Source organism: Phaethon aethereus, assembly GCF_964289735.1.
Source record: "Phaethon aethereus genome assembly, chromosome: 2".
Lineage (NCBI taxonomy): Eukaryota > Metazoa > Chordata > Aves > Phaethontiformes > Phaethontidae > Phaethon > Phaethon aethereus.
The window spans coordinates 49,683,409-49,698,175 of record NC_138582.1 but is presented as its reverse complement, the minus strand read 5'-3'; the positions used below and the strand labels follow the sequence as shown (position 1 = coordinate 49,698,175).

The following is a 14,767-nucleotide window of genomic DNA, read 5'->3' as shown; positions in this document are numbered from 1 at the left end:
TTGTGACCAGAAAAGGCACAGGACCTTGCTATAACACCAATAATCATCTCATGTAACAGTAAGAGGAATAAAAGAAACCTCCCTTCACATTATAAGCAAAGCACAAAATAAAGCCTCCTTGTAAAGCTTACATAGGAGATTCTGGGTATGGCAGAAGCAATGCCAGCAGCCAGTTTAATTGTAGAAGTCGTTAAAAGCAGTCTTTGTTCGCCCACAAAATAATTATAGGTTTCATCTCTTTTAGTAACCACCAGCCAGAATTTGTGCTTGACAGCCTGGACAACAAATTAAATGGAGCTTCAAGATGCTGACAGACTTTAAAACACTTTTTGTGAATGGGTACTGCCTGTTGTCTCCCAGGGCTTGCCCTTGTGCTGCCCTGCTCAGTTTCTTCCTTTTTGTCTGGTTTCAAACTGTGAGATCCCATCCCTCTCCTTTCCCCCCAGTTTCTCTAAACCTGCCCCTTCCTTTGTAATCTTTCTGCCAAGCTTACCTGCTTTCACTAGCGTTTGCCCAAATGACAGCCATCATCTTTTTAAAAGCCAGGTTTTGGTCCTCTTAATTAAAAAATTAAGTAGTTGAGTTCATTCCCTCAGTAATCACTCTGCCCTCAGGCACCATCTGGACATCATCCTTATTTTTCATTACAAGGGTGAAGGCCCTTAGTGTTCACTTGGAAAGCTCTGCCCAACTCCGCTCCTCTCTTCCTCCTTCCCCCCCCAGTGGCCAAGTTTCCTATTGCTCTCTCATGAGACACACTCGGCCTGTTCCCTCTGAGCACTTTCTGCATTCCCTCTTAAACTCCTCATGACAGGCAGCTTTCTCAGCACCCTTGTCAGATAGTGTCAGGCAGAACTCTGAAAGCAAATTAAGCTGAATTTTTTATACCATTCAGCCACCTGTTCACATCTATTACCTCCAGGTGGCATTCTTCACTAATATTCTTAAGCACCTTTAATTATAAGTACTTTGGAGATGTGACAGTTTATACAAGTACACCACCACTAGATACTTCCCCAAGTCACATATAGTAATGAACATATACAAATTCTGTAAGCAAACTACAAATATATGAATTATTAGTCATCCTACTTCAATGTGCACAGGAAAACTAAAGAAAGATTATTTTTGCTGTTTTATAGGAGAGAGTTAGAAACAGAACAGGCTGGCTGAATTACTACAGAAAGTACAAGTAGCATGTATATAAACCATTTAGCTGCCATACTATGTGATTTATTCTTATACACAATGGATTCAAACATTAGAATTCACTCTCAAACTTAAGTGATGTAAAGTGTAGAAGTCATCAGCTGCGCGGATTCATATTCTCTCCATTTGCAACTATGCCTCCATAAATGTTGCATGCTTTCTATAGCACATTCACAGCATACTGAAGACACTATAATAAATTCCAGATTTGCACTGCACAAAATAGTAATGTGCCAATGCAGCACTTCATCAATTTTTGGCACAGAAGCCTAGAACCACCTGAATTCCCATAGCAAAGGAGGGAGTAGGGCCTTCAAGTGTGAAATCGATGTCAGAATTCACCTCGTTTCAGGAGCAAGTTTGTTAGTGACACAGTTCAAATAAAAAGTCTATTTTTTTTTTTAAGCAGTCTACTAATGTATGGAATTATTTCTGGTTTATGTAGTATGAGACTAAATTATTCTCAAGTTCCCCCACCATGCCCAGAATGAAGCCGGGCATTTTGCTTTTCACCAAAAACCCCAGCTTGGCAAGTTTCATGGCTCTATGCCACAGAAGTAGTAAAAAATGAAAATTCATTAGATTCCTAAAAACAAAGATCCTCTGGATCTAGTAATTTTTGAGGGCTTTTTCTAGCTATCTCAAAGTAAGATGCGCTATTTTGATCTACTCTGAGCTGTAATACTGCTGTGACAGACACATTAGGATGCTCTTGAACCTTACAGCAGGATTCTTCTGGAGGAGTATTGTTGTGCAAGTAGCAGTTTCAGCCTTTGCAGAGATACTTACTTGCTCAATAGCAAGACCAGATAATTTTCACTTCAATGCAATTGTTTTTCATCATCTCTGGGGGACCACACATGGGCACACATACTTTTCCATGTGAGAATTCATTAAGGAGTCAGGTTTAGCTCAATCTATGCTAGCTCCTCACCTAAGCAATCACATAATAAACTTCTGTTGATATGCCCATGACTAAATTTTGAACAGCTCCATGCTTTTTACACAGCATAATTTGCATCAGAAGCAACACACCATGAAAGAACCAGCATCAATTTGGAAATAAAGCATTTTAATGGTTACAAAATAAAGTCATTCCTTGGACACAGCACGACAGCAGTCTTCTGTAACAGCATGCCAAGCTTTAGAAGTTAGAATCACGGATACTGCTTTTCAGTGAATTGTCTTAGACTAGGACAAGTTAAACTTCAGTATTTTGGTAATCACCACATAAGGAAAGAAAATAAAATGGGCAATTCCACTTAAGCGTGAAGAGAAAGAAAAAATGTAGTTTGTTTGGGGTGGATTTTTTTAGCTACGTGATATTGTGTCTACAACAAAATCAAAGTCTGGCTTATTTATAGGGCTGATAGCCTATCCTGCTGAGCTTTGCATTGTCAAGAACTCTTTGTGAATACTTGGTACACATACAAAAAAATTCGTGTCCAGATACACAAACAGAAAAACATCTCAAAACTGCATACTGAAGCTGCTGCTAATTTTACCCATGCTGAATAAAACACTCCAGCTCTTCTAGCTTCTTTCTGCATCATTAGCTCACCATTTGTTGGTTTACTTAATCTGAACGTTAGGATTATTGACAAGTAATACACCAGTCACCACGACAGCACAGCCTGATAGTTAGTCAAGCCTACTCTTTACAGGAGCGCAACTTCCAAATCACAGGAGACGCTATTTCTTACCAGTTTCTCCTGACAGGCTGAAAAAAGCAGTTAAATGTCTGACCCATATCTCACAAAACTCTTGTGGAAACATCCTCTACCAGAATAATGTGACTTGTGCAACTGGAGTATTTGAAGAAGTCTTAAAAATACACCAACTGTGACTTAGAACATTGTGGTCTACTGCTGGACAGCTGAATGGCATCAATAATGACTTATCTTTCCCTGAAAGTGCGCCAAGATGGAAAGACAACTGATGACATCACATAAGGCTACAACACCAAGAATTATTTAGAAGATTAGTCTTCCAATCTGCCCAAGAGCAGAAAAAAAACCCTCACCCCCAAAAGCAATATATTGTTAGATAATACTCAACTATTCTGTTGATAAATCAACATGATCCACAGTCATTTTAAGTATGACTACAAAACATCATGTGCTGTGAATGGGTTCTAAGACTTCTCAGGAAATTTTAAGACCTGGAGATAGTCATACAGTTGTACTGAATACAGTAAACTAGGAAACCTTGTCTAAGAAGAAAAATATGCATCTGAAGGCAGATGTACTGTTTCATAAGTCAGTGTTGTCCTGCGAAGGAATTACCTTCAGCCACAAGACCAAACAGACCATCACAAGTCTTAGGTTTTTTTAGGTGCTCAATTTCCCTTTTACTGAGCTAACCCATCATAAACCGTAACTCCTAACTGGTTTTACTGCACTTGATTGCTTCACACAGCCTTCTCTATGTTCAGCAGCTATTGCTCAAATTAAAAATCCCCAGCATGTAGCAAGTAATTGAGACTTCCCAGACACCTGAATTCTGGGAGTTGTACATGGCAACACTGGATAAGAACTCAAAAGGCAAATGCAGCAGTATCTACAAGTTCCAACATACGTCAACACTACATGTGGCAACAGGACAGGAACTTCACCTGAGCAAAGAAGGCCAGAATGAAGACAGTACAGAATATATATACACAATATCAGCACCTGTAGATTGCTGCAGCTGTATAAAAAGGAAAGAAAAAAAGGCTGTAAGTCCATACAGTGAATATGGTGTATGTTTTATTCTATTTACAGTACATTTGTTATAAATATAATACATTTCTTGAAAATCTTGAGTAGATTTTTTTTTAAAACAGATCAATTGTTATAGTTACATAATAAAGCAAGTGACAATTTAAATGACAATCTCATGGTTGTGAAATAGTGCATTCTGCATTGAGATGAGTGAGAAAAATACTCAAACTGGTTGAAGAAATTATTTAAATACCTTAGGTGGGACTTGTATGTTAACCTTGAAAGGTTACCAGTTTCCATAAACATGAAAACTCAGAACAAAATTTTAAACTAAGGAACTGAGAAACAGAAACAGATTGGAGACACCTTATTGAACTTCACAGTAAGGTTGGGATTTATCATGACTAATGGCTTCAGACAGGAAAAAGCCAATGACGGTTTCTTCCTGAACCATACCCTAATACAGCCACAAATATTAACATACCATGCTGGAAGTTGTAACAGCAGTCAAGCTGCTTTTTTGACAGGGCATAGGACATAAATACGTTCAGATTTGGCGTTAAAGAGTATTTTGTGTTATGAATATTTTAATTACCAGAGAAGAAATATATTATAAAAGGATAAACGTATTTTCAGTCCAGCGTGCGTTGCATTGAGAAACAAATTGACATATCTGAATATTTTGCTATTTTCTTTCCTACACAATCTTTAGTAACAAGTTAGATGTTTGAGGTGCTATTTCCGAAAACTGCAGCAAAATGCCAACCAGCAATATAAGAAAAGAATCCCATTTATTTTGTCTTTTAGTGTGACTTTTTTCAGGAAGCGGTCAGATGTTATTGATAATAATCAGTGCAGGCATGGAATTCTGCTGACTCGTTTCAAACAAAGTAACTTGGTCCACTAGCTTGGCAAATACTCTGGGGGTTCCAAGATTATAGACACCTGTATGAACAAAGCAAGCTTTCAGCTGCAAGCTATAGACCTCCTGGCTCTTAAGTTGAAGCTTGTACTGTGTTTGTCCAAGCCATGTAAAAGATCCATGGACTTCTAGTGCTTCTGGGCTGAAAAAGAAGGTAACAGTTATTTCTCCGAATTTGAAGCATACATACCAGTTTACACGATTCCCTCAACCCCAAGTTTTCCCAAGATTTCAGAATGCAACAATTTCAGATGGTATATCATGGTACCAAATTCTCTCCCCCACAGAATCCTTAGTAAAACTTTTAGAAACCATTCACAAAACGTTTCTTCAGTGTTAATATTTTCACACATAATACTACAATTCTATGCAAAAAGCCAGTCATAAGAATCAGCTGATAAACTAGGGGAAGCCTTAAAAATACTTAAGGTTCTATGACATTTTATACTAAGCCGAATTGCAAGAGAAAGTACTTGTTTAAACTTCAAAAGTTGTTTCCTACAAATTACTTGATATTTTTAAAATTAAAACCTAACAACATGTTTAATTAAGTAAGGTTGCTGATGGTCATATTTCACTAGTTCAAAAGCATTTCCACTTTCCTAGAAACGATCTGCTGAGTTTAACTATTCGAGAGTCTTGTCTTGGCAATAGTCAGAAGCAAAGTAAAATTAGAGCACTGACTGAAGAGTCCCATTTGACTGTATGAAGCCTTTATCACCTTGCATTCTTTCCAAGAATCCACTATTGAAGAAATCCTATTCTAGATATCTAATACAGTTAAAACATTACAAGACTCCCCAAAATTAGGAAGCATTCTTGGAAAATATTGTTTTATTAACATTCACACATTACCTTGTTGTTTTATGCCGCAAATCAATCATTACATCTACAACAGCCTGGGAACAATTGGAAAGTAGGAGAGTGACAGGTACCAGACACAGGCTGCAAAGAGGAAATAGTTCTATAGTAAAGGAAAACAGTCTTCCTCTGGATGGTCTTAATTATACTCTTTAACAGTTAAAATAAATTTAAAGTAATATAAAATTAACATGCAGTTATCTATTATGCAACAGTCAGTGTACATAGCAATATAATCACTTACATGACTAGAGTTTCCTATAATAAAAGCTATTGAGACAAACGGCATTGGCTCAGTTGAGCTAATGAAGTTACCACCTTCCTTCATCCAGCTGAGAAAGACTAGCAAAAGCATAAATAATACCTTAGGTTACAGGAAATCTACTGTTATGACAAGAGACATTTCAGAATGGGATAACATCATCCGCTATGCCACTCTCTGAACCATTGTTCAGCACATTTTGTCTACATACTTTCCTTCTGCACCGTCTCCCGTAGAGGTATTGCTGGCATCTGGTCTAAAGTATTAGCCAGAACAGTGCCAAATGGAACAGACAGCACATACACATTTAGAGTTAATTTAAGCCTTTACCCTGAATAAAACTAATACAGTTAGTTGATATTCTGCTTGTTCACACTTAGTATGATTGTTTTTATAAATAATGCTGCAGCAAGAAAGACCCCAAGATATTCACAGGCAGGTACACAAACTGCTGCAGGTGAGACAGCTCTATGTATGCAACAAGTGATTTATGTCACTGGAATTCCTTGCCATTGCTTAACGGTTTAAATATCCTGAACCTGACTAAGAAGAAAAGAACAATTAGCAACCACAATGAACAAGGTATGAACTAGTTGCTGGAATAATGCATGCTTTGTAACCATCATTAAAATATGCCACCTTATAAAAAATTTAAATGTTAGATTTTATAAAGAAAGAAATCCTTTTCTTTTGGCAAGTTACTTGTATTAACTGAAGTTTTCAGAAAAAAAGTGTAACACAGTAGAGTTCTCAGATAAAAACTCAAACCTAAACAGGTATGTTTATGTTTCAGGTACAATGCGTTTCATACCTGGAAATGAATCCAGAGGGCTTTGTTCAGATCATTTTAATTTTGAACAACTCATGTGTTTTACAGGCTCTAACTAACTCACTCTAGCAATCTCCTTTTTCCACAGAGGTTAATTCTGATATGCTTCCAGGAGACAAGCCCCAGTGATCTAAACAGCTACCACCTTTCCTTCTGACATAAATCAGAACTATGTGCAGCTAATCTTGGCAAGTCAGATGCTGCAGACATAACAGTTCTTTTGACTTGAAGTACCACTTTCTGTCTAGCTCCTCAAAATAGTCACACTGTTTACTCTGACATCAAAAATAAATACTCTGCTGCCTCTGTGTTTATTTTTCTTTCAGTAAGTTTGATAACATTACTAGTTAACATTAAAACTCTGAGCTGTGGTATTATAGCCTGTTTCTCTACCTGAAACTTTCATTTTACCTATACAATCCCGAAGCAATGAGTTAAGATTTGAGCAAGATTTCACCCTTGCATACCAGACTTTCATCTTTTGTATCATAACCCACATAGCATCTCAAACACGACTTACATCAAATTAGCAATATTTCAGAAGTTTCTAAAGAAAACACTGCACGAACCTTTTTTGATGAAAAGGATGACTGAAAGACTCTGGATAATGAAGACTTGTCTTGATAAGATTAGAAAGCTGCTCTGGTGTTGGTCTTGCAGGTACTGGTATGTTTTCTGATCGAAAAAACTTCAAGAGAACCATTTCTGGCAATTCCTGAAACAAAAATTCAGAACAGTGTTTCAAATATTGACATAAGGTACTGTGCAACACAACACAAGAAATCCAGTCACAGAAGCCACCATTTTCAATTATGAACTATAACTCCAGGGAAGTAAGTCTACAGCATCCTGAAGCTTACAGGTTTTTTTCTCCAATGTGTTTTGCATTTAAGTGTGCTAGAGAAGTAACTGATGATTTATTTGTTACCATCTTTTGAGACAGATATTTCACAGATGCTTGTGAAAACACTACCTGCGCAAGTTTCACAAAAGCATGCTGTTGTTGTAGTGGTTCATTAGTTTTTGTTTTGTTTCCAAGAAAAAGGGACAGCATTTACATGGTTCCCTATTCAGCAGCTAAAAAAAAAATTTCCATCACCTGTCCTGGGAAGTTCACAACAGGAAAGCCAAGTTACCCAAAACAAATCCAAAGTAAAGCAAACAGAAGTTTATAGCAACAAGCTAACAGTGACAGAAGCATTTAATAATGCAGAGTGTCTTAAAAACTGTATAGCAAGCTCTTGCAGATAAGAAAGTTACCATTGTCCCCAGATGAAAGCTCAACTCAAGCACTGACACACTACTTGGGATTCATCCTGTAGTGAATCCCCTGTGGGCAGAATCAATCTCTGAAGCAGAATAAACCAGATTATACAGAAAGATGCGACACTGAGTGAGGCAATCAGGCTGCATTTGGTTCAGCATTACAGCACTACTGTGACTCTGTCCAACATCATCTAATCTGTTTTGCCAACAGGTTTTATTTTGGAAGGGGCTGCCTTTCATTATTCCCTTATGAAACTATTCTGCAAAAAGTTCACCTTTAGAAGAAAAAAAAAAAAAAGAATTTGCAGCAGTAAGTGTGACTAACTACTAAAAGCAAGTGAAAGAAGATTTTAAAAAGCCACCAGTAAGTCAGTACAGTCTAAGAAAGCAATACTTTTTGTTTAAGGGTGATGGATTATACTGTTTAAGTCGAAAAGAAATACTACAGGCAAGAAAACCCGATTCAAAATAACAGACACACTGGGCATTCTACAATATGTACGAACATCTCAGTCACTGTTTTTCTGTGCTGGTAATACCAGGAAGACATCAAATGTTTTAATCAAGCTTGCAATTCTTTCCTCTTGAAAGGAAGAATAGAGTGGTTTTTTTTAAAAGTAATTTGAGAAGAAAAAAGGTATTTCACAGTATCAATGCAATATATTTTAAGCAATTAATTAATTTGGTATTTCCACCCTACCCTACGGGTATCTAACTTGATGAAAACTGACAGCAGGAAACACACTGGCCTCCAGAGATGAGATTATAGGTTTTCATTTAACTTGATCTTTCCCCTCAAATTACAGTCCAACCAATTATTCAATGCCATCTTCAACGACACAGCAATATCCTACACACTGTAGTTTGCCCTAGAGTCAGTTACCTGTTCCAAGTCCTCCCAATCAGAATTCCCGAGTATTTTTTTAAATCCCTACAAAAGACAAATATGAAGGTTTATCTCTACAAACAGACAAGAACATCATGAAATGCAGCAGGAACATTTACTGGTGAAAGTGCAGAGTGCTTTCAAACCTTTAGTTCTAATATTACACCTCTATTGAAGGACTGGAAAGCAGTAAATTAACCGTTTACCATCACAGAGCTAAACCTTAATTCCAGCCAGCTTCTGGGTGTCAGATTCAGAAAAGATGTCTGTGTGTCCAAGTTCTGCTGCTCAAAGTCTAGCTTTTTTGTAATAGTGTCCTAGAACAAAGGCTAAGATATGACATTTAGTACATTATTCTCTTACTTAATGGTTCAGGAGAGAATTAAGCACTTACAAATGGTAAACAAGAAGATGCACACATAGATCAGGGAGCTACTGAGAGATAGCTAATAGGAAATGCTAAGTTTAAGGATGCATTAAATTCCTGCCCTACTCTGGAGCTTGGGAAATTGGATCAAGGCTACAAAAAAAGATGCCCATACCTACCTGGGCACCTGTACCGTCCCTTCAAGAATATGCACTAAGCAGATATCAGCCTCAAATTTTTCATTATTTACACTTCGAAAGAAAGTAAAACAAAACCAAGAATTAAACAGGTGGTATTTTTTTGCTGAACTCCTAGAATACCAGCCCAAATGGAGTGTTACCTTTTTAAAGGCAAAAACAAAAGTTCAGACACCTAAAGTTTACTTGTTCACCCATTATGGATCTTTGCAAAGCTCCAGCAGTGCCATGGGCTCCAATGGACAGCAAGCACCACATATTGCATACAAGGCGGCCACAACAATGGTTAAGATACTCCTTTCAAAAAATGGTTACGTTGTAATTTGAAGGTCTCATCCACACATACTGGTAGACGTACAGATAAGCTTGACTGGAAGAGACTTCATCATAAGAAGAGTTTGGAAGAACTGTACAGAGAGGTGGGGGGACGTTTTTTCTTACTGTTTTAAATTTTAGATCTGCATTTTAACTTTTTGGCTTTTGTCTAGAAACACATAACAGGCAGTAGCACCAGAACCACACCGTTCCCACAGTTACCTTTCAAGAGCTACAAACCGTGCAATTGGTGCTAGGAAAGTTGCCTCTGTTTTTAGAAAGCTTTTTGTTGCCCAAAGCCATCTACAAAGGCCAGCCTCAAACAAATATACTTAAAAGCTAGACACAAGCTTGCTGCTCCAAGTAGAATAGTCTCAACATCTCCACTTATTCAGTAGTTACAAAAGAGCCAGGACCTTTAGAGTCTGATGTTTTGCTACTTTGAAACAAAGTTATATATTACCCCTACTTACACCTCTGAAATTGCGTATTAGTCATTCACACTGCTTTTATCTCCTGCAACTGTACTAAGCTAAAAGTTGGGAAAAAAATATCAAAATTTATACCATTCAAAGCATCTTTTGCATCATCTGCTAGATGTAATAGACAGCTCTGCCCATAATATATTCCTTAATCTCTTAGAATGCACTTTCAAACTGAAAAAGTTCTTAATTTCCATCAAATGCATGGAAGTGATGGTATCTTCACATGCAGTCATTTAAAAGGATTTTTCTACATAATATTAGACATCTTAAAGTTTCCAATTTCAAAAACAATCTTCTCAATGACTGGGCCAATGTGCTCTTAAACACACCAGAAAAAGTTAACCACCACAATTTGATTTCCAAGTTGTATGGAAATTCAGCATATTTGCCCCATAAATTACAAGTTATACATAGCCAAAGGGATTATTAACATGCTCAGTCAAGTATGAGGGACCAATATGCACAGCACAGAAGAAAACCTAAACAGGAAACTCTTGAACAATGTTAAGCCTAAGTAAAAGCAGAATATATGAAAGTAACAGAATAAGAGACAAAGTGAGATCTTAAGTGATACATCTTTCTCCCTTTCCCATTTTAGATCAGAGAACTCACATTTTAAAACCTCACTTTGAAGTTGGGTCCCTTCACTATGTGAATCATCTATATTCATTCTAGGTCTTAGCTATAGAAATTACGACTCCTGGAACAGTGTTTTCCTAAGACACCAGTAACAATGCATTTGAAAACACAAATATCATCAGCACTGCAGTCCATCAATGGGTAAAACAGTAGATATAATTTTTCAGCTATTTGGAATATTTCATTAATGACAATAACATAAACCAGTCCTCCCAAATTGGTACAGTAATTGGTACACAAATTGATACAGTATAGTGAAAAAGGTATACTTCAGCTCTTGATGTTTATTTACCCTTCAGAATTTTGCTTTCCCTCCACCAATCTAGTTTAAAGAAAGTCTTAAATCATTCCAACAACTTGTGTTTGATTCAAGTATCTCTTCCCATGTATTCTTACAGAAAAATCTGAACTAGCACAAGATGTCACTTGTAGTAATTCACTGTTAGGAAAAATGAAGTTATTTAAACCCTACCATCTCCTACCTTTCAAAAATTCCTATTTCCAACCAAACTGCTGCTGCCTCACTGAGTTGCATTTATATTAAGAAGCAGTGTTATCAAAAATTACCATCTCTGAAGTGAAACACTGCCAACAAGCCTGCATCCATGCTGTATAGATTTTATGGATTTTACTTTGTGCTAGCACTGGTCTAATCCACAGGACTGAATGAGCAGCCCAGAAGCACATCATGTGCAGTCCTGGAGCACATCTCGATTAATTCTGTCTGGAAGGCATCCATTTTGTGCGTTACAAGACCACTACAATGAAAACAGAGGGCTGTAAATGGGGACAATATCTTAAAAAAAAAAAAAGAGGATGCCTGATCTAAAACACAGTTGTAGACACTTTATCTCATCTAGACTTCAGTCAAAACTAAGTTTACACTCACATGCTAATGTGTTTTAGAAGTATGGATGCACTATTCCCAAGACGCCGACATGCTCAAGTGACAAGCCTCTACTAGTCTGCTTCTCACTTTCCACCAGTGTGAAGTCTTTGCCAATCAGAAGTGTGGCAAATGCCCCAGCCCCACGCTACAACTTCCATCCCATTATATTACACTGCTTTTCCTTTGGAGTCTTTTGGATTGAATTCACCAGATTATAAAAATATGGGAGACAGCAGTAAGAAATAATATTAATCAACAGCCCTGACTGTGAATGGATGTTTTAAGTATTTGAAGTTTTTGTACTTTTACTAAGTTAAGGTAGAGAGGTCAAGAACAGCTGTATTTCTGATGCAATTCTGAGTTGACCTTCAGTTAAAACAACCTGATTCCTGAAAACAAATTTCAGAAGATAAACAGAAACCATAGCAGTATTGTTGTTAAAAAAACAACAGTCATTAGTTATAAATACCCAGCTAATTTTTATTATTGGACTCAAACAGCTACTGCTAACACATTTATTAAAACCTATTCACTTTACTAACACCTTACATTATTTATTCTTCATATATTGTTGCTTGTGACTATAATGTATCACTTTGCAGCACCTTTTGTGTTTCTGATTCAAGGAAGTAAACTATATTTAGCATTTTTCCCCTACCTTTAGCAAGAGGCCATTTTTTTCAAATACACAAATGAGAGAAAGGATAGGAAGATAAAAGTTTTCCACATAATTCAGACAGCTTTCTATATGAAACAAAGAAATGCTTTAACAGAGTCAATATTCTTTAAGCGTTCCTTCAGCATACTATGTGCTATGATTCCAAACTTCTAGAACATAAAGATGTAAGTAGTTCATCACATCACCTGATAAGTCTACTATGTCCGATAGCACTGCTCTTGAGCATAGGTTATGCAGTTAAATAAAGAAACCCTGTAGTGTAACAAAAAAAACTTCCCTGTGTTCCGTAACAGAAAACCAGTAAACTTCAAAGTCATAAGTTATCATTGTCTTGGTTAGAATGAAAAAAGTTTAGCGTTCATAGTTCTATTTTGAACAGACATAGTAAAAAAAAAAAGGAAGCACATGCATTTGAGCATCCAAGTAAAATTTGTAGAGAATTTTACTGCTATTGTCTTTCTCTTTTTGTGGGTACACGCAGAATTTCTAGCCAAAGATTTTACACCTCCCCCAAACCCCATTATCCTGTGTTTTATAGAAACTAGATGGTTTTATCTTGATTTTATCAAATACTATGGCAAGTTATGCTACCACGATACAGGAATAATCACATCCTGCTGTCTGTTCCACATCCCAGTTGTGTGTATTACATGTGCCACCATGAACCAAGCAGAAGTAACCACCTGTCCTTGAATCTCAGTCAGCAATGTAACATCTTAGCTCAGACACACAATAAAGATGACTTTGTATCAGTTCACCCAACTACCAATCTACCAGCAACTGCGGGAAGAACTTGAGAAAAGTAACAGTGCCAATGAATACAGATCAATACAGATCTACTGCTCTTCTACTACAGTGCTTTACTGCAGCTTTGTTTCCCTGAACAGTTCTAGAAGCTTCCATAAAGCTAAACTAAATTCTTAAAAACTGGCAAGAATTAGTCTGAGACATAATTACCAGTGCACAGAATTTAACCAAAATATAAAGCAAGCTCTCTTGATTTGTTCAATGTAGTTATTTCATGAATTCAGCCAATATTTGAGTCATTTCTCAGAGGGCTAAAAAAAAATTAAAGGGGGTGCAGAGAGAAATCTTGCTTGTGTTTCCCCCATGTGAGACTGTACTTGGTTGGGAATGGCTGTATTGTCACACAGACACAAAAATTCCTTTGCTTGTTGCAACAGCATGAAGCAGAAGCAGCTGAAGTCAGTAAGTCACTAAGAGCAACAAGTAGAACACAGCAATAAATGCAGGGAGCAGACTCTTGCATCCTAGGTGACACCCTGTTCAGAATCTACAAATAAATCTATTTTTTCAGATTTGAGCAGCCCTTTACCATTTAAGAACTGGTAACCAACATGCACTGGTAAAAAGCACACCTCTTCATCTCCCTCTGCTGTCTAGACCACAGAAAACAGTTTCTACACTGTCAGCACAAGACATCCAGGAACAGTCCAGAGTTTCCAACCCTGGTTATGACTTAGAAAATAAATACAGATTTACAAGACAAACTATTTGAGTGTCTCGAAACTATATACTGAAAATGTTAAGTTAAAGTAACGTTTATGTTTGGGATTTTCTTCCCACCGAGTTTTTCACTCCTTGTGTAACTTTAATGCAAAAACAAGATAATTCAAAGACAATATGCAATCCTTAATAGATTAAGTATATTTTCTCTACCTAGCCACATCTATTCCTATTTTGGGGATTCTTTTAATTCTTAGATGTGGAGTGAATGAAGTAAACTGCTGCAAAGTCTCAAATCAGTTTGTTATACCTTAAACTCCTCTGAGATGGGAGGTATCTACTCTCCTTACAGTATAAAGTGCAAAGTAAAATAAAAGCAGTACATGAGCATATGTAATTTCTCAATTCTTAGCAGTCCTGATATTACAAGCTCTTAAAATCCAAGTTAAATCTGGGTTTTGGTTACCATGAGGACCTAAAAATTTATACATTTATTACAAACAACCACCATTACTCTTATATCAGATTTCAACTGCATCACAATGCAGATGCATTTTTGCTTCCAACCCAGGTATAGAACGCTTCAAAAGAAGTATATTCCTTACGCTGAAGAAAGTGAATACAATAATCGATGTAGCATCTATTTGAATCTAGTTGTAATAATAACTGATGAGAAACAAATTATAGGCAGAGAACACTAATTATTACTCAAAACAAATTGAGGGTACATCTGGATTCTCTTTGCTGTTGCTGGCAGGATTCATTTCTTTTGGTTTGAAACTGAATTTGATG

General features: G+C 36.9%; 1 protein-coding gene across 1 annotated transcript in view; it reads right to left on the bottom strand.

Annotated features, from left to right (window-relative positions):
• Positions 1 to 4,740: 4,740 nt before the first annotated feature.
• TRAPPC8 (trafficking protein particle complex subunit 8) overlaps positions 4,741 to 14,767 on the bottom strand; it is a gene marked incomplete at its 3' end in the record, with an annotated part of 55,080 nt that continues 45,053 nt past the window's right edge. The window contains exons 28-31 of the mRNA XM_081996831.1: positions 8,935 to 8,982; positions 7,355 to 7,500; positions 5,689 to 5,778; positions 4,741 to 4,975 (exon numbers count right to left, since the gene is read on the bottom strand). Of these exons, the coding sequence (XP_081852957.1) occupies positions 4,741 to 4,975; positions 5,689 to 5,778; positions 7,355 to 7,500; positions 8,935 to 8,982 (519 nt within the window). The remainder of the gene's footprint in view (positions 4,976 to 5,688; positions 5,779 to 7,354; positions 7,501 to 8,934; positions 8,983 to 14,767) is intronic.